The 26,164-nt window shown below is 42.4% G+C and overlaps 1 protein-coding gene across 2 annotated transcripts in view; it reads right to left on the reverse strand.

Annotated features, from left to right (window-relative positions):
* ttyh3a (tweety family member 3a) overlaps window positions 1–26,164 on the reverse strand; it is an 84,592-nt gene that overhangs the window by 52,748 nt on the left and 5,680 nt on the right. For both annotated transcript variants that reach the window (XM_061905264.1, XM_061905265.1), the window contains exons 3-5: window positions 18,536–18,705; window positions 2,296–2,407; window positions 1,984–2,201 (exon numbers count right to left, since the gene is read on the reverse strand). In XM_061905264.1, the coding sequence (XP_061761248.1) occupies window positions 1,984–2,201; window positions 2,296–2,407; window positions 18,536–18,705 (500 nt within the window). The remainder of the gene's footprint in view (window positions 1–1,983; window positions 2,202–2,295; window positions 2,408–18,535; window positions 18,706–26,164) is intronic.

Raw genomic sequence — 26,164 nt, forward strand, 5'->3', positions numbered from 1 at the left:
ACACGATAGTCCAGTGGTTCTCAACCTTTTTTCAGTGATGTACCCCCTGTGAACATTTTTTGAATTCAAGTACCCCCTAATCAGAGCAAAGCATTTTTGGTTGAAAAAAAAAAGATAAAACAGTAAAATACAGAACTATGTCATCAGTTTCTGATTTATCAAATTGTATAACCTGCACTGGCTTCCTGTGCACTTAAGATGTGACTTTAAGGTTTTACTACTTACGTATAAAATACTACACGGTCTAGCTCCATCCTATCTTGCCGATTGTATTGTACCATATGTCCCGGCAAGAAATCTGCGTTCAAAAGACTAGTGATTCCTAGAGCCCAAAAAAAGTCTGCGGGCTATAGAGCGTTTGCCGTTCGGGCTCCAGTACTCTGGAATGCCCTCCCGGTAACAGTTCGAGATGCTACCTCAGTAGAAGCATTTAAGTCTCACCTTAAAACTCATTTGTATACTCTAGCCTTTAAATAGACCTCCTTTTTAGACCAGTTGATCTGCCGCTTCTTTTCTTTTTCTCCTATGTCCCACTCTCCCTTGTGGAGGGGGTCCGGTCCGATGACCATGGATGAAGTACTGGCTGTCCAGAGTCGAGACCCAGGATGGACCGCTCGTCGGGACCCAGGATGGACCGCTCGCCTGTGTATCGGTTGGGGACATCTCTACGCTGCTGTCTTGGATCCGCTTTGAACTGAACTCTCGCGGCTGTGTTGGAGCCACTACGGATTGAACTTTCACAGTATCATGTTAGACCCGCTCGACATCCATTGCTTTCGGTCCCCTAGAGGGGGCGGGGGGTTGCCCACATCTGAGGTCCTCTCCAAGGTTTCTCATAGTCAGCATTGGCGTGCCACTGGGGGTGTATTCTCCCTGCCCACTGGGTGTGAGTTTTCCTTGCCCTTATGTGGGTTCTTCCGAGGATGTCGTAGTGGCGCAGTGGGAGAGTGGCCGTGCGCAACCCGAGGGTCCCTGGTTCAAATCCCACCTAGTACCAACTTCGTCACGTCCATTGTGTCTTGAGCAAGACACTTCACCCTTGCTCCTGATGGGTGCTGGTTGACGCCTTCCATGGCAGCTCCCTCCATCAGTGTGTGAATGTGTGTGTGAATGGGTAAATGTGGAAGTAGTGTCAAAGCGCTTTGAGTACCTTGAAGGTAGAAAAGCGCTATACAAGTACAACCCATTATTTAGGGCTATATAAATAAACATTGATTGATGTATTGATTGATAACAGTGCAAAATATTGATCATTTGTAGTGGTCTTTCTTGAACTATTTGGGAAAAAAGATATAAAAAAATAACTAAAAACTAGTTGAAAAATAAACAAGTGATTCAATTATATATAAAGATTTCTACACATAGAAGTAATCATCAACTTAAAGTGCCCTCTTTGGGGATTGTAATAGAGACCCATCTGGATTCATGAACTTAATTCTAAACATTTCTTCACAAAAAAAGAAATCTTTAACATCAATATTTATGGAACGTGTCCGCAAAAAATCCAACTGTCAACACTGAATATTGCATTGTTGCATTTATTTTCACAGTTTATGAACTTACATTCATATTTTGTTGAAGTATTATTCAATAAATATGTTTATAAAGGATTTTTGAATTGTTGCCATTTTTAGAATATTTTTAAAAAATCTCACGTACCCCTTGGCATACCTTCAAGTACCCCCAGGGATATGCGTACCCCCATTTGAGAACCACTGCTATAGTCCATATGCAAAATGCTAAGTAATCCTAAAGAAGGCCAATGAGACTGAAACCAGGTAAAAGTGAAAAATAGCATCTTTGCTCATTAGCTTAAGGACAATAAAACATTCATGACTCAATCTAATGAGGTCCAAAGCTAGAGAGACGACCTTCATCCTTATTTAGCGACATGACAGGGGCAAAATATTCGAAACATGTTGCAGATGCAGTGATGTTTACCAATTGAAGCTTTATAAGTGAATAGCACTTTTTCTGGCTCACCTGTACCAGTCATACAGCTCGATCCTGACAGCCAGCTCCTCCAGGGAGATTGTGTTGTCCCAGAAAGGAATCTCCACCATCTGTCTGACGAGCTCGTCCAGCTGGCCCTGCAGCTTTTGGATGATGGACTGGTAGTCTGCATTCTGCGCGTACTGGCTCTCGAGTTGCTGCAGCTTGTCATCTATGGTTTGGTTCAGCGAGGACGTACCGTTGGAAACCTGGACCCCGGCGAGGGGGACAGTCATGGTGAAGAAGGAATGTGAAACTTGGTCTGGCTGAGTTATGAAATACTTCAGTTTTATGTGCTCTTACCAGATACTGCACACCAGTGATTGTGCGGTTTGCGTGGCGCAGGGAGTACGTCAGCCGGTTCACTCCATCACAAGTCTCGCCGTTCCCATAGAAACCCACAGCAATGCCAGCACTGGGAGGAGACAAAGGGAATAAGGAAGGGGAGGAGAGACGAGCGAAGGGGGCGGGAAGGGGATTTGCTTAAAAAGACAAACGGACGAGGGAGACGGCGAGCCAGGGAGAGGAGGAGGCATGTGAACCCCAAATTAACCCCAGTAGTTCAGACGCCACTTGGCCAGGCTTCTTTTCAGAACCATGGGAACATCGTGGAATGGACCCTGTATGAGTACAGTATGTGTGCCGACAAAAGGGTGCACTTTGCTCGGCTTATCAGATCCGATGTGAAAAGAACGGCCTCGGCGTGCAGAAAAGCAGGACTGAAATTTCATTTTCTGTATTTTAATGTGGCAAATTCAGCATTGAGTGATGAATGCAAATAGAAGCCAGTAGAAATCCAATATCTGGCCTCCATAATTATCAATTTGACAATAATATGAGAGCTCAACTCGGCAAGGATTGTAAAAAAAAAAAAAAAAGCTCAACTTTGCATGTTTTTCTTTGGCCTTTTCACAACACAATAATAATAATAATAATAATAATACATTTTACTTGAAAAGCGCCTTTCTGGGCACTCCATAATTATGAATTTGACAATAATATGAGAGCTCAACTCAGCAAAGACTGAAAAAAAAGCTCAACGTTGAATGTTTTTCTTTTTCTTTGGCCTTTTTACAACACAATAATAATACATTTTACTTATAAGGCGTCTTTCTGGGCACTCAAGGACACCGTACAAAATCTAAACAATAAAATCCATTGGATAAAAACAACAACAACAACAACAAAGATCGATAAGATGCTTACATTGAATAAGCAGTCAGGAATGCCCTCCCGGTAACAGTTCGAGATGCTACCTCAGTAGAAGCATTTAAGTCTCACCTTAAAACTCATCTGTATACTCTCGCCTTTAAATAGACCTCCTTTTTAGACCAGTTGATCTGCCTCTTCTTTTCTTTTTTCTCCTATGTCCCCCCCTCCCTTGTGGAGGGGGTCCGGTCCGATGACCATGGATGAAGTACTGGCTGTCCAGAGTCGAGACCCAGGATGTATCGGTTGGGGACATCTCTACGCTGCTGATCCGCCTCCGCTTGAGATGGTTTCCTGTGGACGGGACTCTCGCTGCTGTCTTGGATCCGCTTTGAACTGAACTCTGGCGGTTGTGTTGGAGCCACTATGGATTGAACTTTCACAGTATCATGTTAGACCCACTCGACATCCATTGCTTTCGGTCCCCTAGAGGGGGGGGGGGTTGCCCACATCTGAGGTCCTCTTCAAGGTTTCTCATAGTCAGCATTGTCACTGGCGTCCCACTGGGTGTGAGTTTTCCTTGCCTTTTTGTGGGTTCTTCCGAGGATGTTGTAGTCGTAATGGTTTGTACAGTCCTTTGAGACATTTGTGATTTAGGGCTATATAAATAAACATTGATTGATTGATTGATTGATTGATTGAATAGGTGTGTTTCGAGTCTTGATTTGAAGAGGGATTTTGAGTCTAAGTTACAAAGGTCTGGTGGGAATGAGTTCCAAAGATGTGGGGCAGAGCGGCTGAAAGCTCGGACACCGAATGATAAGACAGTTTTAAAAAGGGGACAGTGAGAGATGGATGGATGAAGAAGATCTTAGGGAACGAGAGGGCATGGCGACATGGAGCAGGTCGGAGAGTTATGACGGAGAGAAGTTATGGATATCTTTGAAAGTGAGGAGAATTATTTTAAATTATTTTTTTGGATTGATTGAAACTTTTATTTGTAGATCGCACAGTACAGTACATATTCCGTACAATTGACCACTAAAATGGTAACACCAGAATACGTTTTTTAACTTGTTTAAGTCGGGGTCCAAGTTAATCAATTCATGGGGAGCCGTTTGAGCCCATTTCCCACCAAATAAAATCCACAGAGACCCGCAAACTCTGTTTGATCCCTAAAAATGACGAGAACACCACTACACTTTCACTACTCTTATGAAATCGCATTCATTAAAATCAAACCCGAGACAAGAGAATGACTCGCCAAGTTTTTTTTGGCTCGGATCAGCTTTTTCGGTCATTTCCAGCTGGGTATTTGTCCGAAAATGCTGTGCGTTTGTTCTCATTTCTTTTTTTTTGTTGGTGCTATTTTCTCCCCACATATTAATAAGCACACAGGTGAACCAACCTCTTCAACAGTGAGGGCAAATAAATCTGTCCACGAAGCATTAAATAATGTATTTTCCATCAATTGGCGTGGTGTGGCGCAGTGGGAGAGTGGCTGTGCGTAACCCGAGGGTCCCTGGTTCAAATCCCACCTAGTACCAACCTCGTCACGTCCGTTGTGTCCTGAGCAAGACACTTCACCCTTGCTCCTGATGGGTGCTGGTTAGCGCCTTGCATGGCAGCTCCCTCCATCAGTGTGTGAATGTGTGTGTGAATGGGTAAATGTGGAAGTAGTGTCAAAGCGCTTTGAGTACCTTGAAGGGAGAAAAGCGCTATACAAGTACAACCCATTTATCATTTATCATTTAATTGCCAGCTTACCAAATGATAATAAAAACAATAGGGGGTGTGACATTGCTTTTCGATCTACAAAATATTAAATTACGTTTTATTCTTATATTACAAGATGAAAGAACGAGAGATCGACAGGCGGATCGGTGCGGCGTCTTCGGTAATGCGGACGCTGTATCGATCCGTTGTGGTGAAGAAGGAGCTGAGCCGGAAGTCAAAGCTCTCAATTTACCGGTTGGTCTACGTTCCGATCCTTACCTAAGGTCATGAGTTTTGGGTTATGACCGAAAGGACAAGATCACGGGTGTAAGCGGCCGAAGGCTCTAAGGCTCTCCCTTAGAGATAGGGTGAGAAGCTCTGTCATCCGGGAGGAACTCAAAGTAAAGCCACTGCTCCTCCACATGGAGAGGAGCCAGATGAGGTGGTTTGGGTATCTGGTCAAGATGCCACCCGAACGCCTCCCTCGGGAGGTGTTTCGGGCACATCCGGTTGGTAAGAGACCACGGGGAAGACCCAGGACACGTTGGGAAGACAATGTCTCCAGGCTGACCTGGGAACGCCTTGGGATCCCCCGGGACAAGCTGGACGAGGTAGTTGGGGAGAGGAAAGTCTGGGCTTCCCTGCTTATCAATCAATCAATCAATGTATTTTATTTCGGCAATCTTCACATAAAACAAAGAACAACAACAAGAAAAGAAAAAAAAACAAAAAAAACACTCATTTGAGCAATGATTGAGCCGAAAGGGTGTAGGTTGAAGCAACGCTTATATAAACCTACCCCATCACAACAAGAACAAGCTTCAAAATATATAAAATCTAAAACATGCTTCACTTATATTACTTTTTTTTTTTTTTTTATACAATTAGTCTGTTTCCCCCGCGACCCGACCTCGGATAAGCGGAAGAAGATGGATGGATGATCACAGAACTATCCAAAATAAAAACCGTAACATTAAAATAAACTAAACAAATAAAATATAATTAATACAAATTAAATAGCCATTATTTCGTGCAATTTTATGTCAAAGGCAAGCCCCAAGTTGCAGAACCCTGCACTAGCATGACAAGTTTGGAATAATGGGTGCGCCTTGGAAATGTGCGACAGTAAGGCTACGTTTAAATCATAAGATGGTGTTGAACGTTTTTTTGAATGACAGTTTAGAATGTTACTGTTCAACATGCCTGTACAGTTAAATGGTAGGCCTGGGCTGAAAAGACATTTTGCAGGAGAATGTCCCTCATAGTATTGCCTTTTAACAATATTATTGCAGTATTAATTTGAGCTAAAATTAAGCGCTAACATACTCATATAATAAATATAATGCAAATACTCCTTTCAAACACAATAAAGTTAGATTTTTCATGAGTTGTTTTTTTTTACCCCTTGCAACTGGAAGTCTAAAAACTGTAATTATTCTAGATAAGTAAACAAACAATAAAAATAAAACTGACTCCTAATCTCCATCCATCCATCCATCCATCTTCTTCCGCTTATCCGAGGTCGGGTCGCGGGGGCAGCAGCCTAAGCAGGGAAGCCCAGACTTCCCTCTCCCCAGCCACTTTGTCTAGCTCTTCCCGGGGGATCCCGAGGCGTTCCCAGGCCAGCCGGGAGACATAGTCTTCCCAACGTGTCCTGGGTCTTCCCCGTGCCCTCCTACCGGTTGGACGTGCCCTAAACACCTCCCTCGGGAGGCGTTCGGGTGGCATCCTGACCAGATGCCCGAACCACCTCGTCTGGTTCCTCTCGATGTGGAGGAGCAGCGGCTTTACTTTGAGCTCCCGCCGGATGACAGAGTTTCCCACCCTATCTCTAAGGAAGAGACCAAAATTAATTTCGGCCGCTTGTACCCGTGATCTTATCCTTTCGGTCATGACCCAAAGCTCATGACCATAGGTGAGGATGGGAACGTAGATCAACCGGTAAATTGAGAGCTTTGCCTTCCGGCTCAGCTCCTCCTTCACCACAACAGATCGGTACAACGTCCGCATTACTGAAGACGCCGCACCGATCCGCCTGTCGATCTCACGATCCACTCTTCCCCCACTCGTGAACAAGACTCCTAGGTACTTGAACTCCTACACTTGGGGCAGGGTCTCCTCCCCAACCCGGAAATGGCACTCCACCCTTTTCCGGGCGAGAACCATGGACTCGGATTTGGAGGTGCTGATTCTCATTCCGGCCGATTCACACTCGGCTGCGAACCGATCCAGTGAGAGCTGAAGATCCCGGCCAGATGAAGCCAACAGGACCACATCGTCTGCAAAAAGCAGAGACCTAATCCCGCGGTCACCAAACCGGAACCCCTCAACGCCTTGACTGCGCCTAGAAATTCTGTCCATAAAAGTTATGAACAGAATTGGTGACAAAGGGCAACCTTGGCGGAGTCCAACCCTCACTGGAAACGTGTCCGACTTACTGCCAGCAATGCGGACCAAGCTCTGACACTGATCGTACAGGGATCGGACTGCCATAATAAGACAGTCCGATACCCCATACTCTCTGAGCACTCCCCACAGGACTTCCCGAGGGACACGGTCGAATGCCTTCTCCAAGTCCACAAAGCACATGTAGACTGGTTGGGCAGGTAGAATTATTATTATTAACCTCTGTTAGCAAAAAATGCACTTCAATAAATATCAGTGAACATCATGAAGTGCAGTTTTTTTCAGTTGGTAAAAAAAAGTTGAGTGGTTTGCTTGATTTTTTTGGTTTTGTTGCGGTCCCTTTCCAACAATGTGTACATGTATCCACTTTAAAATAATTCTCCTCACTTTCAAAGCTATCCATAAACTCTCTCCGTCATATCTCTCCGACCTGCTCCATGTCGCCACGCCCTCACGTTCCCCAAGATCTTCTTCATCCATCCATCTCACTGTCCCCTTATTTAAAGTGTCCACCATGGGTGCTCGAGCTTTCAGCCGCTCTGCCCCACATCTTTGGAACTTTTTACCACCAGACCTTTGTAACTTAGACTCAATATCCCTCTTTAAATTAAGACTCAAAACAATTCTGACTGCTTATTCATTGTAATCATCTTATCTTATCCATCTTTGTTGTTGTTGTTTTTATCCAATTTGATTTTATTGTTTAGATTTTGTACGGTGTCCTTGAATGCCCAGAAAGGCGCCTTATAAGTAAAATGTAATATTATTATTATTATTATGGGCTCATCAAAATATTCCACCCAGACAACTACTGTTGATGACAGACAAGAGGGTTATCTACGTTGGTTTAACTCTGCAATTGAGCTCAGGTGCTGAGAGTGATGCATAAAGTAAACCCTCTTATACCCTGTTTGAAAGCCAGAGACAAAAACAAACACACACACGGAAGAAAATACAATTTATCAATGACAGCAAAGTTTTAGAGTTAATATCTATTTATTCCATCAATCCATCCATTTCTACTGCTTGTTCCTTATGGGGTTGCGGGGGGCTGGCATCTATTCCGGCTGCATTTATTGTTCTATTATTTATTGACAATTGGCCCAGGCTTAGTTGCCACCTTTACGTAGATGCCTATAGGGCGCTAACTTTCCTATGTGATTTAAGGAGAGACGTCCGATAATGGCTTTTTTGACGATATTGTCCAACTCTTAATTACCGATTCCGATATCAACCGATACCTACATATACAGTCGTGGAATGAACGCATTATTATGCCTAATTTTGTTGTGATGTCCCGCTGGATGCATTAAACAATGTAACAAGGTTTTCCAAAATAAATCAACTCAAGTTATGGAAAAAAAATGCCAACATGGCACTGGCATATTTATTATTGAAGTTACAAAGTGCATTATTTTTTTTTAGTGTCCCGGAAGATTTTGTGTTGCAAGGGGTTCTGGTTATGTGTTCTGTTGTGTTACCGTGCGGATGTTCTCCCGAAATGTGTTTGTCATTCTTGTTTGGTGTGGGTTCACAGTGTGGCGCATATTTGTAACAAGTGTTAAAGTTGTTTATACGGCCACCCTCAGTGTGACCTGTATTGCTGTTGACCAAGTATGCGTTGCATTCGTTTGTTTGTGTGAAAATCCGTAGATAGTATGTGCAAAAGAAGTGCCTTTAAGGTTTACTGCCGTTCTGTACCTCTCCCTACATCCGTGTACACAACGGCGTTTTAAAAAGTCATACACTTTACTTTTTGAAACCGATACCGATAATTTTGAAACCAATACCGATCATTTAAAAGCATTTATCGGCCGATAATATCGGCAGTCCGATATTATTGGACATCCCTAGTTTTAAGCATTATATTCTGCCCTCTTACGGTTTTTAACACATAAAGACCCAAAGATAATAAGCGGTAGGAAATGGATGGAAGGATGGACATAATCTGCCCTTTTACGGCTTTAACACAGACAAACTACGATTGTACGCGTCTTAACTAGTGATAGAAATTTCGTTGTCTAACTTTAGCTATCATTGAATGTATAGCATTTTGCCAGTGGCGGACAAGCTACTTGGAAAATGTTGTAGGCTAAGCTACAAGTTACTCTCGATTAAATGTAGTTTAGCGACAGGGGAAGCTATCCCGGCAGAATTGTACCTAGCTACCAAAGTAGTTTGCTACATTTAATTGCATTTATATCTTTTGGCCGCCTTCTGCCCGATCGTAGCTGCGATAGGCGCCAGCGCCCCCCGCAACCCCAAAAAAGGGAATAAGCGGTAGGAAATGGATGGATGGATATCTTTTGGCCCACCTGTATAAAATTAACGTTAATATAAGTTAAAGTGTACAAATGGACCTAATAACTATGTGTCGGCGGTATAGCGGTATAGCTCAGTTGGAAGAGTGGCCGGGCCAGCAACTTGAGGGTTCCAGGTTCGATCCCCGCTTCTGCCAACCTAGTCACTACTGTTGTGTCCTTGGGCAAGACACTTTACCCACCTGCTCCCAGTGCCACCCACACTGGCTTAAAAATGTAACTTATATTTTGGGTTTCACTACGTAAAGCGCTTTGAGTCACTAGAGAAAAGCGCTATATAAATATACTTCACTTCACTTCACTGTCATTTAGCTGGGGACACCCTACAACTACCTCTATGGGTCCCCGGACTCATGTATGTATTTATTTAGTTTGCCTTTTCTTTGGCCCACCCCTATAATGTTATTCATTTTCTCTACCTACAGTAAAAAAAAAACAGCATCTATCTGTATCTTGGCAAAAAAAAAATCAAAAGACGTGTGTTGTTTGGGAACAGTTGGTAATGGTTATGTGCAGTAAAACTTTTCATGAGCTCAACTCACCTTAATAAATGTGTGTTCCTAAATATGTGTTGGACGTCTTAGATTAATAAAGCAGCTATAATTTTGGTTTACAGAATAAACCGCTAAAAATAAAGTTTTCTCTAAACGCATACATCTGTCCAAATACGGTCAAGGACTTGCATTTATGTGGGTTTCCTGGATGTCGTCTTTATCACTATAGGAAAAATCTAATCTGCGGGAGAGAATCCTTCTGCCATTTTAAAGTATATATTTTATTTTTTTCTTGAGTCGTCGGCTTGAAGCGTCCCTCTGTCTCCGACTCTCTTGTCAACATGTGACATGAGTGCATTTCTGTTATGATTTTGCTTACTAGCCGTAAGACTCTTGAACGCATCATAATTATGCCCTCAATTCCCGCAAAAATGGATTAACTCGCTGGAATAAAACGTGAATGCATATGAAAAAGTGCAATATATGTATCTGTACAGTCATCTATTTATTTATATATGCACCTTATTACTTTTTTAATCCTGCACTACCATGAGCTAACGGAACAAAAATGTGTTCTTATCTGTATTGTAAAGTTCAAATTTGAATGACAATAAAAAGGAAGTCTAAGTCTAGTTTCGATGACCCGACTTATCTTGCCTCTGATTGGCCAATATATAAAATATGACTCATATGTGACTCATCATACTGTTAGTATAATTATGTGTAAGTTGTCACACAATTTTAGTATGCCTAAAGTCCATTGCTATAGTTGTTTATTTAGTCTTTATTTGAAGGGACAATGCACAGAAACATTAAACTCAAAGACAGATAAGTTCTGTACCAGATTATAGCTAAATAGCTAATTTCCATCTGCAGTCCCCGGCTACCTAAATTGAAGGGATACAAAAATCATGCAATAAAATGACAATAATATCATACCATATCATGTAATCAAATTAAGAAAAATCATAAAATGCCCTTTCATGGACACATACTTAATATACAATACAACCACACCTCATTTACATCATCACACAAAGACAATACATACTCTGTCATCATTTGTAAAAAAAACAACCATGATTTTAACAGACACACCTCACAATTTACAACAAAAATGCTCTCATGGATAAATATAATACACTTTAGGTTGAACTGTCAAACACAGTGCTCACCTTTGTGACCAGCTTTGATTGCTCCAAAGCCACTTTTTAACTTCAATTGTGAATGAAGAGTAATCTGTTAAACTTTTCAAGTTTGTTGTGAGGTTGTTCCATTCCTTTATGGCTTTATATGAAAAGGCTGATTGTGCAAAAGCTATTAGTTATTGTGCTCAAGCTGTACTTTTTCTATCTGTGCAAGGACAAAAACCTATTGTCTGAGGGGTGGCCTCAGCCGCAGATGTTATATTGGTTTTAGCCCGCTAACAGTCGGGGACTTCAAGGACCTCAACGAAGATAAGACAGCACGCAGACGAAGCAGAGCCAAGGCGAAATTTACAAGGCCCCAGCACATTCCGTCATGTATTGTGCGTCCTGGACCTGTTTGCCATTATATATGTGACCACTCCTTTTAGAGGCGGCCTCAGTGATGTGGACTGGGGAACTCCTGAATAAATGGAGGGACCTGGGAGCTGTACCTTAGAGCGTAGGGCGAGACTGTGACAGTGTGCAGCTCCATGCGTTCTCCTCATGAGCTAAATTGAACTCTGTCACTGCATGATTCCTTGCTTCTTGTCTGTTTAATAGATGTCATCAGAGTTTGAACCTGACACATATAAACACCAACCAATCATCATGGATTTTTTATGGTTTTATATGAAAAGGCTGATTGTGCAAAAGCTATTAGTTATTGTGCTCAAGCTGTACTTTTTCTATCTGTGCAAGGACAACAACTTATTGTCTGAGGGGTGGCCTCAGCCGCAGATGTTATATTGGTTTTAGCCCGCTAACAGTAGGGGACTTCAAGGACCTCAACGAAGATAAGACAGCAAGCAGACGAAGCGGAGACAAGGCGAAATTTACAAGGCCCCAGCACAATCCGTCATGTATTGTGCGTACTGGAGCTGCTTTGCATGATATGTGTGACCACTCCTTTTAGAGGCAACCTCAGTGATGTTGACTGGGGAACTCCTGAATAAATAGAGGGACCCGGGAGCTGTACCTTAGAGCGTAGGGCGAGACTGTGACAGTGTGCAGCTCCATGCGTTCTCCTCATGAGCTAAATTGAACTCTGTCACTGCATGATTCCTTGCTTCTTGTCTGTTTAATATATGTCATCAGTGTTTGAACCTGACACATATAAACACCAACCAATCATCATGGATTTTTTTATGGCTTTGTATGAAAAGGCTGATTGTGCAAAAGCTATTAGTTATTGTGCTCAAGCTGTACTTTTTCCATCTGTGCAAGGACAAAAACCTATTGTCTGAGGGGTGGCCTCAACCGCAGATGTTATATTGGTTTTAGCCAGCTAACAGCCAAGGACTTCAAGGAGCTCAACGAAGATAAGACAGCATGCAGACGAAGCAGAGACAAGGCGAAATTTACAAGGCCCCAGCACATTCCGTCATGTATTGTGCGTACTTGAGCTGCTTTGCATGACATAAGTGACCACTCCTTTTAGAGGTGGCCTCAGTGATGTTGACTGGGGAACTCCTGAATAAATAGAGGGACCCGGGAGCTGTACCTTAGAGCGTAGGGCGAGACTGTGACAGTGTGCAGCTCCATCCGTTTTCCTCATGAGCTAAATTGAACTCTGTCACTGCATGATTCCTTGCTTCTTGTCTGTTTAATAGATGTCATCAGTGTTTGAACCTGACACATATAAACACCAACCAATCATCATGGATTTTTTTATGGCTTTATATGAAAAGGCTGATTGTGCAAAAGCTATTAGTTATTGTGCTCAAGCTGTACTTTTTCTATCTGTGCAAGGACAAAAACCTATTGTCTGAGGGGTGGCCTCAGCCGCAGATGTTATATTGGTTTTAGCCCGCTAACAGCCAAGGACTTCAAGGACCTCAACGAAGATAAGACAGCATGCAGACGAAGCGGAGACAAGGCGAAATTTACAAGGCCCCAGCACATTCCGTCACTTATTGTGCGTACTGGAGCTGCTTTGCATGATATGTGTGACCACTCCTTTTAGAGGCGGCCTCAGTGATGTTGACTGGGGAACTCCTGAATAAATAGAGGGACCCGGGAGCTGTACCTTAGAGCGTAGGGCGAGACTGTGACAGTGTGCAGCTCCATGCGTTCTCCTCATGAGCTAAATTGAACTCTGTCACTGCATGATTCCTTGCTTCTTGTCTGTTTAATATATGTCATCAGTGTTTGAACCTGACACATATAAACACCAACCAATCATCATGGATTTTTTTATGGCTTTGTATGAAAAGGCTGATTGTGCAAAAGCTATTAGTTATTGTGCTCAAGCTGTACTTTTTCCATCTGTGCAAGGACAAAAACCTATTGTCTGAGGGGTGGCCTCAACCGCAGATGTTATATTGGTTTTAGCCAGCTAACAGCCAAGGACTTCAAGGAGCTCAACGAAGATAAGACAGCATGCAGACGAAGCAGAGACAAGGCGAAATTTACAAGGCCCCAGCACATTCCGTCATGTATTGTGCGTACTTGAGCTGCTTTGCATGACATAAGTGACCACTCCTTTTAGAGGTGGCCTCAGTGATGTTGACTGGGGAACTCCTGAATAAATAGAGGGACCCGGGAGCTGTACCTTAGAGCGTAGGGCGAGACTGTGACAGTGTGCAGCTCCATCCGTTTTCCTCATGAGCTAAATTGAACTCTGTCACTGCATGATTCCTTGCTTCTTGTCTGTTTAATAGATGTCATCAGTGTTTGAACCTGACACATATAAACACCAACCAATCATCATGGATTTTTTTATGGCTTTATATGAAAAGGCTGATTGTGCAAAAGCTATTAGTTATTGTGCTCAAGCTGTACTTTTTCTATCTGTGCAAGGACAAAAACCTATTGTCTGAGGGGTGGCCTCAGCCGCAGATGTTATATTGGTTTTAGCCCGCTAACAGCCAAGGACTTCAAGGACCTCAACGAAGATAAGACAGCAAGCAGACGAAGCGGAGACAAGGCGAAATTTACAAGGCCCCAGCACAATCCGTCATGTATTGTGCGTACTGGAGCTGCTTTGCATGATATGTGTGACCACTCCTTTTAGAGGCGACCTCAGTGATGTTGACTGGGCAACTCCTGAATAAATAGAGGGACCCGGGAGCTGTACCTTAGAGCATAGGGCGAGACTGTGACAGTGTGCAGCTCCATGCGTTCTCCTCATGAGCTAAATTGAACTCTGTCACTGCATGATTCCTTGCTTCTTGTCTGTTTAATAGATGTCATCAGTATTTGAACCTGACACATATAAACACCAACCAATCATCTTGGATTTTCTCCGTATTTTTCAGGGTCCTGGATTCACACTCCATTTTCTCTCTTTGTAGCTTTATTGTAAACTACCTCGCTACATGGGTCTAAAAGTAGATAAGCTACCGCCAAATTACTGGAAAATGTAGTTAAGCTACATAGCTTAGCTACATGTAGCTCGGTCCTGCTCATCAATGCCTATTGTAATGACGTGACTGCAAATTGTCAGTTGATTCTCGGTGACTGCTTCTGTGTGTGCTCACGCTCTCTTGTCTGTACATGTGGATGAGACAGCGGTGAGTGACAAGCCTGAACAACAAACTAATTCCTTTAGCCTATTTTAGTCATTATAATAAGTTATGTTAAAAAACATACCCGTTAAAATATATAAACAGTACAGGCAAAAAGTTTGGACACACTTCTCTATTTTCATGACTATTTACATTGTAGATTGTCACTGAAGGCATCAAAACTATGACACCTGTGAAGTGAAAACCCTCTCAGGTGACTACCTCTTGAAGCTCATGCAGAGAATGCCAAGAGTGTGCAAAGCAGTAATCAGAGCAAAGGGTGGCTATTTTGAGGAAACTAGAATATAAAACATGTTTTCAGTTATTTCACCTTTTTTGTTAAGTACATAACTCCACATGTGTTCATTCACAGTTTTCATGCCTTCAGTGACAATCTACAATGCAAACAGTCTACCTCTAGAACAGTGGTTCTCAAATGGGGGTATGCGTACCCCTGGGGGTACTTGAAGGTATGCTAAGGGGTACGTGAGATTTTTCAAAAATAGCAACAATTCAAAAATCCTTTATAAATATATTTATAGAATAATACTTCAACAAAATATGAATGTAAGTTCATAAACTGTGAAAAGAAATGCAACAATGCAATATTCAGTGTTGACAGCTAGATTTTTTGGTGGACATGTTCCATAAATATTGATGTTAAAGAAATGTTTGGAATTAAGTTCATGAAAATAATTGACTTATTTAAGGACTTTCAACATTGACCTTTTGAAGCCCAATAAGCAAAAGACCATTGATGACTTCATCAATACAACATATAGCACTAGTTTAAAATCCTGAAATTACAAGACCAACCAGAATTACCAGCCTCAGTGCCACTTTTATTGACGATATATTTTCTAGGGGTGTAACGGTACACAAAAATTTCGGTTCGGTACGTACCTCGGTTTAGAGGTCACGGTTCGGTTCATTTTCGGTACAGTAAGAAAACAACTAAATATAAATGTTTTGGTTATCCATCCATCCATCCATCCATCCATCCGATTTTCTACCGCTTATTCCCTTTAGGGGTCGCTGGCGCCTATCTCAGCTACAATCGGGCGGAAGGCGGGGTACACCCTGGACAAGTCGCCACCTCATCACAAGGCCAACACAGATAGACAGACAACATTCACACACTAGGGCCAATTTAGTGTTGCCAATCAACCTATCCCCAGGTGCATGTCTTTGGAAGTGGGAGGAAGCCGGAGTACCCGGAAGGAACCCACGCATTCACGGGGAGAACATGCAAACTCCACACAGAAAGATCCCGAGCCTGGGATTGAACCCAGGACTGCAGGAACTTCGTATTGTGAGGCAGATGCACTAACCCCTCTGCCACCGTTTGGTTATTTATTTACCAAATTTGTAAACAATAGAATAACATACATATACACACAGGGTCCATTGCCAGGGTTAATGTGGTCAATATAATAAAACAATATAAATAAAAACTAAATAAAATAAGGCTCAGAATGGTTTCTTAACAAGACCTTTCTACACATAGTGTTTTTTTTTATTGATTGATTGAGACTTTTATTAGTAGTTTGCACAGTACAGTACATACAATTGACCACTAAATGCTAACACCCCAATAAGCTTTCCAACCTGTTTAAGTCGGGGTCCACGTTCATCAACACCGCCCGCTGTTTTTTGTGGACATGTTCCATAAATATTGATGTTAAAGATTTCTTTTTTTTTGTGAAGAAATGTTTAGAATGAAGTTCATGAATCCAGATGGATCTCTATTACAATCCCCAAAGAGGGCACTTTAAGTTGATGATTGCTTCTATGTGTAGAAATCTTTATTTATAATTGAATCACTTGTTTATTTTTCAACACGCCTTTAGTTATTTTTATATCTTTTTTTCCAAATAGTTCAAGAAAGACCACTACAAATGAGCGATATTTTGCACTGTTATACAATTTAATAAATCAGAAACTGATGACATATTGATATATTTTACTTCTTTATCTCTTTTTTTCAACCAAAAATGCTTTGCTCTGATTAAGGGGTACTTGTATTAAAAAAATGTTCACAGGGGGTACATCACTGAAAAAAGGTTAAGAACCACTGGTCTAGAACAGGGGTCGGGAACATTTTTGGCTGAGAGAGCCAAGAAGCCAAATATTTTAAAATGTATTTCCCTAAGAGCCATATAATATTTTTTTTAACACTGAACACAACTAAACGTGTGCATTTTTAAGTAAGACCAACATTTCCAGGGTATAATAGGTATCTTATTCTTTATAATAATATTGTTATTCTGAAGCTAACTGTGGAGGGGGCGTGGCCTGTGGGCCTGCAGCAAAACAGGATGTTGCCAGGACCGGCCTCGAAATCAGCGACAGGTGCGTAGATGGCCCACCTGGGCCTTGTTATCTAATAACCTGTCCCTCTGTTATAAGCAACAGCCAGGAGGAGAGACAGGGTTGGGGCTAGAGCCAGAGCACGAGTGAGGATGAAAGAGAAAAAGACAATTGCTGGAAAGCAACTGAGAGAAAAATAAAATGAAACAATATTGTAACCCTAAAACAGGCTCTTGGTGGTCTGAAGAACCCCCAGAAGGGCAAGCGCCACACTAACCAATAATAAATAAATTACTTCTGACCATAATGTAACTTCTTGAACATAAAAAAGCATGAGAATGTTTTATATTTTGAACGTTATTTTTAACACTGTGATTACAAGTGGAATTATTCATTACTTATCGTGTTAAGCAACGTCAGCTCAGATTTATCCGAGAACCAGATGCAGTCATCAAAAGAGCCACATCTGGATCTAGAGCCATAGGTTCCCTACCCCTGTTCTAGAAGCTCATCGAGAAAATGCCAAGAGTGTGCAAAGCAGTAATCAGGGCAAATGGTGGCTATTTGGAGGAAATTAGAATACAAAACATGTTTTCAGTTATTTCACCTTTAAGTACATAACTCCACATGTGTTCGTTCATATTTTTGATGTCTTCAGTGACAATCTACCATGTAAATAGTCATGAAAACAGAGAAAACTCATTGTGTCCAAACTTTTGGCCTGTACTGTATATATCTTCTGTTAAACCACTAATGGTAAGTAACATAAGCTAGTAAGTGGTGTTATTATATTTTTTGTTTAAAACGTTTTACCTTAAACAACCACTTATTACATTATTTTCTATAAGATTATTACAGGGTGGAAATGGCAGCATCTGCCCTTTTAATGACATCCATTTAAACCATAGTGGTTGTCTGTTGTCAAGTAGGGTGATGACATGAGTACCACTTCAAAATAAGAGTCAGACCGGTGTAGTGGTGGTAAGCCAACAGTGCATCATTGTGCTCGTCTCCTCTTCCTGGGCCGCTAATCTCTTCCTCTCACGCTTGGCAGTGGGAAAAACAGAGGACAAAAGCCGTGTGACAGCAAAACAGGACAGGGGCGGAAGAGTATGGAAACTATGAAAAGCCATTTTTAAAAGCCATCCTCCTAAGTAGTCTGTTTGGACAAGTGATGCTCAGCATGACGTCTTTACTGCTATTAGTAACGACCAGACACACGGAGTGATTGTGATGCAGTTGGCGTCCTCGTCAGGTCCCCAAAGCTCTTTTTTTGTGTGGCTCTGAATCAACTGTGATGGCTCTCTAGTGGCTCATAAACATACGGAGAAAAAAAAAAAAAACAGGAAACAAATGCTGACGCAATTCCAGATGGTGCATTTTGTAACAATGCAGTGGATTTTTTTTTTTTTCCCCTCTGCTTCACTCTTTTGAACAATTCTACCTGCACTCACCTGCACACCAGCGTGGCGATGATGACACACCAGGCGGTGCAGCAGCAGTCGGCTGACGGCTGCTCCTCCGTTTTGCTCCGCCTGCAGCACAGCCAAATGGAGTAGAAGAGCAGGAACAGGAGGTCCAGGGCCAGGCAGACCAGCGCCGTGCCTCCCAGTAGGAGGATGGACTGCACGAGAAGAGGGTGATGGAGACATAATGGATACCATTATCGACACTGTGAGGATAATGGACGTTCGAGTTTTCAAGTGCTCTGGAGAGAAATACCACTCAAGAGTGTTGTGTTCGCATCAGCGTGTATTAAAACCTTTTTAGCTTGTGTTGTCAATATGTGCAGCTAGTCACTTTTAGTCCTGACCTAAATATCGGACTATAATAACCCTGACTATAAGACTATTTCTATTTTCTTAAAGGGGAACATTATCACCAAACCTATGTAAGCGTCAATATATACCTTGATGGTGCAGAAAAAAGACCATCTATTTTTTTAACCGATTTCCGAACTCTAAATGGGTGAATTTTGGCGAATTAAACGCCTTTCTGTTTATCGAGCTGGAGGCGATGACGTCAGAATGTGACGTCGCCGAGGTAACACACCCGCCATTTTCATTTTCAACACATTACAAACACCGGGTCTCAGCTCTGTTATTTTCCGTTTTTTTGACTATTTTTTGGAACCTTGGAGACATCATGCCTCAACGGTGTGTTGTCGGAGGGTGTAACAACACTAACAGGGAGGGATTCAAGTTGCACCACTGGCCCCAAGATGCCAAAGTGTCTGCCGCCAGACCCCCATTGAATGTGCCAGAGTGTCTCCACATTTGACCGGCGATGCTAAGGCAGACTTGGCACAGAGATGTATGGATAACCTGCAGATGCATTTGCAACGATAGTCAACGAAATCACAAAGGTGAGTTTTGTTCATGTTGACTGCCAGCAAATTGATGCTAACATGCTATGCTAATCGATGCTAACATGCTATTTACCGGCGGTGCTAAAGCAGACATGTAACAGAGATGTATGGATAACCTGTAGATGCATTTGCAACTATTACGTTTCCTCCCACCCACATTTAATGCGAAACAAACACTTACAAATCGACGGATTTAAGTTGCTCCAGTGTCAAAAGATGCGAAAGTCCTGATCGTTTGGTCCGCACATTTCACCGGCGATGCTAACGCAGCTATTCGGCCATGCTATGGCTATGAATAGCGTCAATAGCTATTCGCTCAATAGCATCAGTTTCTTCTTCAATATTTTCATACACCAACCATCTGTTTAAATACATGCGTAATCTGTTGAATCGCTTAAGTCGCTGAAATCCGAGTTTGAATCCGAGCCAATGACACTATATCTTGCTGTGGTATTCCCATTGTTTGTTTACATTGGCAGCACTGTGTGACGTCACAGGGAAATGGCCAGTGTCTTCGCAGAGAGCCGAAAATAAGGCACTTTAAAGCTTTATTTAGGGATATTCCGAGACCGGTAAAATTTTGAAAAAAACTTCAAAAAATACAACAAGCCACTGGGAACTGATTTTTATTGTTTTTAACCCTTTTGAAATTGTGATAATGTTCCCCTTTAAGAGAAAACCTGGATCTCACATTTTAAATATCAGTGAAATAATACACAAATTCGATGTAATATCTGAGTTGACAGTAGGGATGCTTTAAATGCTTTAAAATGTATATCGGAAATTATCGGTATCGGTTTCAAAATTATCGGTATTGGTTTCAAAAAGTAAAATGTGTGACTTTTTAAAACGGATGTAGGGAGAGGTAGAGTGCCAATAAACCTTAAAGGCACTGCCTTTGCGTGCTGGCCCAATCACATAATATCTACAGCTTTTCACACACACACACACACACACACACACACACACACACACACACACACACACACGCACACACAAGTGAATGCAAGTCATACTTGGTCAACAGCCCTACAGGTCACACTGTGGCCGTATAAACAACTTTAACACTGTTACAAATATGCGCCACACGGTGAACCCACACCAAACAAGAATGACAAACATATTTCGGGAGAACATCCGCACCGTAACACAACATAAACACAACAAACAAATACCCAGAACCCCTTGCAGCACTAACTCGTCCGGAACGCTATAATTAACACCACCCGCTGCCCCCAATCCCCCCACCTCAAACCGCCTGTGAGGTCAAAAACTGTTTTTTGACCTCAGTCTTACTTTCTTTACTGTAACAAAATCGCTTTATTTTGCCATTCATTTGTGCCCACGTCGTTATTGTTTTACATTTTTTAAGGATTACGTTGACAAGTAAACGATACAAAACGAAGAGGAGCATCTGGAGTTTTGTCGGTTGTTGCCGCAGCAAGTGGGAGCCGGAAAAAGGACAGGAGCGTCAAGCTAATGCTTCATTAGGAAACTAAACGGGTTCTCGCAATGTGTTGTTTCTTTTTTTTTTTTTTAATACAGACCCCGTTTCCATTTGAGTTGGGAAATTGTGTTAGATGCAAATAAAACAGAATACAATGATTTGCAAATCATTTTCAAACCATATTCAGTTGAATGCACTACAAAGACAAGATATTTGATGTTCAAACTCATAAACTTTTTTTTTTTGCAAATAATAATTAACTTAGAATTTCATGGCTGCAACACGTGCCAAAGTAGTTGGGAAAGGGCATGTTCACCACTGTGTTACATCAACTTTTCTTTTAACAACACTCAATAAACGTTTGGGAACTGAGGAAACTAATTGTTGAAGCTTTGAAAGTGGAATTCTTTCCCATTCTTGTTTTATGTAGAGCTTCAGCGGTTCAACAGTCGCTGTCGTATTTTACGCTTCATAATGTGCTACACATTTTCAATGAGAGACAGGTCTGGAATGCAGGTGGGCCAGGAAAGTACCCGCACTCTTTTTTTACGAAGCCACGCTGTTGTAACACGTGCTGAATGTGGCTTGGCATTGTCTTGCTGAAATAAGCAGGGGCGTCCATGAAAAAGACGGCGCTTAGATGGCAGCATATGTTGTTCCCTTTCAGCATTAATGGTGCCTTCACAGATGTGTAAGTTACCCATGCCTTGGGCACTAATGCACCCCCATACCATCACAGATGCTGGCTTTTGAACTTTGCGTCGATAACAGTCTGGATGGTTCGCTTCCCCTTTGGTCCGGATGTCACCATGTCGAATATTTCCAAAAACAAATTGAAATGTGGACTCGTCAGACCACAGAACACTTTTCCACGTTGCATCAGTCCATCTTAGATGATCTCAGGCCCAGAGAAGCTGACGGCGTTTCTGGATGTTGTTGATAAATGGCTTTCGCTTTGCATAGTAGAGCTTTAATTTGCACTTACAGATGTAGCGACCAACTATATTTAGTGACAGTGCTTTTCTGAAGTGTTCCTGAGCCCATGTGGTGATATCCTTTAGAGATGGATGTCGGTTTTTGAGGGATCGAAGGTAACGGTCATTCAATGTTGGTTTCCGGCCATGACGCTTACGTGGAGTGATTTCTTTAGATTCTCTGAAAGTTTTGGTGATATTATTTGACCGTAGATGTTGAAATCCCTAAATTTCTTGCAATTGCACTTTGAGAAACGTTGTTCTTAAACTGTTTGACTATTTGCTCTCGCAGTTGTGGACAAAGGGGTGTACCTCGCCCCATCCTTTCTTGTGAAAGACTGGGAAGCTGTTTTTATACCCAATCATGACACCCACCTGTTCCCAATTAGCCCGCACACCTGTGGGATGTTCCAAATAAGTGTTTGATGAGCATTCCTCAACTTTATCAGTATTTTGTACATCAAATATGTTGTCTTTGTAGCATATTCAACTGAATTCGGGTTGAAAATGATTTGCAAATCATTGTATTCTGTTTTTATTTACATCTAACACAATTTCCCAACTCATATGGAAACAGGGTTTGAATAACGAAACTTTTCCAAAACAGGTTATAGGTCCTAAACTGAATAGATTTAGAATGCACTACAAATACCCTCCCACTGTTACCTATGAGGTTGTTTGTACGGTCTGCAAACAGCACCATTACAAATGTTCCACCCAAACTTCCTATCAAGAATTGCCCAATTACACCCGTGGGGGTCAGACAACACGTGTGAAAGAACTCCATGTCATAAAGTCCTCCTTACTTCAAACGTTGGTTCTATCTAATCTGTGAGCTATGACGCCGAGCAGGGCTCGCCGTGTCCACTCAAGTACACCTTTGAGATGACTTACTGTACGTACACAGTGTATGGAATGTCAGCGCAACGCTTGGTAAAGAGACAATGTGATAATGACGCACGTCTGGGGCTGAGTCTTTCCGTTTCATAGCAACTGAAATAGAACTATGAATCATCGTGTGAAAAAAAGAGCTTCATTTTGTGTCAAGTAAAAGAAAAATGCTTCTGAAAGGCTTGAGATCCAAGGCGTATCACAACGTGATGGAAGTGCTACAAACCAGGTAGGATGGATGGGATTGTAAAAATGCTTGTGTATGAAAAATGTGCAAGGAAGCCCCCCCACTAAGGTGGCTTGGCCTGGATTAGGACAATACCAGCTGGTCTAAGGCCTTGAATAGGCCAAGGCAGACACATATAGTAGCGAAACAGATGGTGCCATAGATCCAAGAGGTTAGCAGGTGGAAGAACAGGTGCTGAGGAAAACATTTCATCTTCCAAGAATTAGCATGAATGGGGGGGGAATTCATACATTAGTCATAACCATGATGGTAAGCTTGTATGTCTTGGGCGATATGACTGAAAACTGTATCATGATATATCCAACCATCCATCCATTTTCTACCGCTTATTCCCTTTTGGGGTCGCGGGAGGGGCGCTGGCGCCTATCTCAGCTACAATCGGGCGGAAGGCGGGGTACACCCTGGACAAGTCGCCACCTCATCGCAGGGCCAACACAGATAGACAGACAACATTCACACTCACATTCACACACTAGGGCCAATTTTAGTGGCCAGGTGCATGTCTTTGGAAGTGGGAGGAAGCCGGAGTACCCGGAGGGAACCCACGCATTCACGGGGAGAACATGCAAACTCCACACAGAAAGATCTCGAGCCTGGATTTGAACCCAGGACTGCAGGACCTTTCGTATTGTGAGGCAGACGCACTAACCCCTCTGCCACCGTGAAGCCCTATCATGATATAAGTGTGTTATATTGGTTGATCTGTAATTATTGGCTGTTTTATGACCTACTCAAATTAAGGATATGAAGTGGAAATGCAATCATGTTAGGGCTGGGCGATATATCGATATACACGATGTAAGCGATATAGAAAATGACTATATCAATCAATGTTTATTTATATAGCCCCAAATCACAAATGTCTCAAAGGACTGCACAAATCATTACGACTACAACATCCTCGGAAGAACCCACAAAAGGGCAAGGAAAACTCACACCCAGTGGGCAGAGAGAATTCACATCCAGTGGGACGCCAGTGACAATGCTGACTATGGGAAACCTTGGAGAGGACCTCAGATGTGGGCAACCCCCCCTGTCTAGGGGACCGAAAGCAATGGATGTCGAGCGGGTCTAACATGTTATACTCCAATATCAATATCGTGATATTGGAGTATACGTTCTCACGCAGTTGCTTTTAGCTGCGGGCATTACACTACAGGCTCTTCTCGCTCTTTCCTGTCTCTCCTTCTCGCAGACAAGCAGGCGCACCTTCTTACACACGTCACGTCATACGTCACATACGTACACACCAGGGGTAGGGAACCTATGGCTCGGGAGCCAGATGTGGCTCTTTTGATGACTGCCTCTGGCTCTCGGATAAATCTGAGCTGACGTTGCTTAACACGATAAGTAACGAATAAATCCACTTGTAATCACAGTGTTGAAAATAATGTTCAAAATATAAAACATTGTCAAGCATTTTTAATCCGTCCATCCGTTTCCTACCACACCTGTTCATGAAGTTGCGTTAATGGTAAGAAGTTATTCATTTATTATTTATTAGTGTGGGGCATGCCTTCCTTGGGGTTCTGCAGACCACCAAGCACCGACATAGGAGCCTGTTTCAGGGTTACAATATTGTTTTATTTTTCAATAAGTCTCTCAGTTGCTTTCCAGCAATTGTCTTTTGCTCTTTCGTTTTCGCTCGCACTCTGGCTCCAGCCCCAACCCCATCTCTCCTCCTGGCTGCTGCTTATAACAGAGCGACAGGTGATTAGATAACAAGGCCCACGTGGGCCTTTTACGCACCTGTGGCTGATTTAGAGGCCGGTCCTGGCACACCCCAGATCACTGCAGGCCAGCAGGCCACGCCCCCTCCACAGTTAGCTTAAGAATAATAATGTTATTACAAAGAATAAGACACCTATTATACTCTAGAAATATTGGTCTTACTTAAAAATGCACGTGTTTAGTTGTGTTCAGTGTTAAAAAAAATGTTATATGGCTCTTACGGAAATAAATGTTAAAATATTTGGCTTTTTGGCTCTCTCAGCCAAAAAGGTTCCCGACCCCTGGTATACACCCTCGGCCAGCAGAGAGGTAGCAGCGTGGGTAACGTTAGCTGTGGTGCTAGCAGAATCGTGCGAGTGGTAATACGAGAGAAAAAAGGTGCGAATGAATGAAGAATTAATTCCCAAGAAAAACTGCAGGGGGTCCATCGTCTGGCGGTGGTTTGGCTTCAAGTGGGAATATGTTGAACAGACAACCGTAGTGAGTCAAGCATGCGGCACAAGCGTTGCTATAAAAAGTAGCATTACTGCTACTATGCAGCACATACTTGCCAACCCTCCCGGATTTTCCGGGAGACTCCCGAAATTCAGCGCCTCTCCTGAAAACCTCCCGGAAGAAATTTTCTGCCGAAATTCAGCGGAGCTGGAGGCCATGGCCCCTCCAGCTCCATGCGGACCTGAGTGGGGACAGCCTGTTTTCACGTCCCACTACATAAACAGCTTGCCTGCCCGATCACGTTACAACATTTACGGATTTGAATAAAAAACTGCACACACAAGGAAACGAAGCATAAAAACGAGGAAGTTACAGCCATGGCGACGCCGTCTGTAATAGAGTGATTCTATGTTGTCTGTTGCCATCTCCTGGTGAATGTTGGCTATAGCGTTATGGGGTTGCTTTTTGATTGGCCAACGATATACGTGGTGTTGCGCACTTGACAGTGAGTGACTTTCGCCAGTACGCAAATGGAAGAACAAAGGTTACTCAAATAGTGAAAGGTAAGTGTTGTTGTTTTTTAGTAACCAGCAAGCATAGTACAGTTAGTAGAACAACTGTGTTTTTATTACTGTGTATTTGATAGGTGCCGTCTGAAATTCAACTATTTCTTTTATTTATATATACACTACAGTAAAATAAATATATATAGCTAGAATTCACTGAAAGTCAACTATTTCATACATATATATTTATATATATATTAGGGGTGGGAAAATTAATGCGTTAATTACGAGTTAACTCATCAATCTATTAACGCCGACAATTATTTTATCGCACATTTGTGTATGTTGTTTACATACTTTTATTTTGTTAACGCCTTTTCTTAAAAAGATGGCGTCGCCCGGATGGGCTACAGGGTCGAGGGGCTCTTGGTAAAGATGGAACTTTTGGCAAAAATACCGGACAATTCTGCAAATTTCATGGCTG

The sequence above is a fragment of the Nerophis ophidion genome, linkage group LG07, assembly GCF_033978795.1.
Source record: "Nerophis ophidion isolate RoL-2023_Sa linkage group LG07, RoL_Noph_v1.0, whole genome shotgun sequence".
Lineage (NCBI taxonomy): Eukaryota > Metazoa > Chordata > Actinopteri > Syngnathiformes > Syngnathidae > Nerophis > Nerophis ophidion.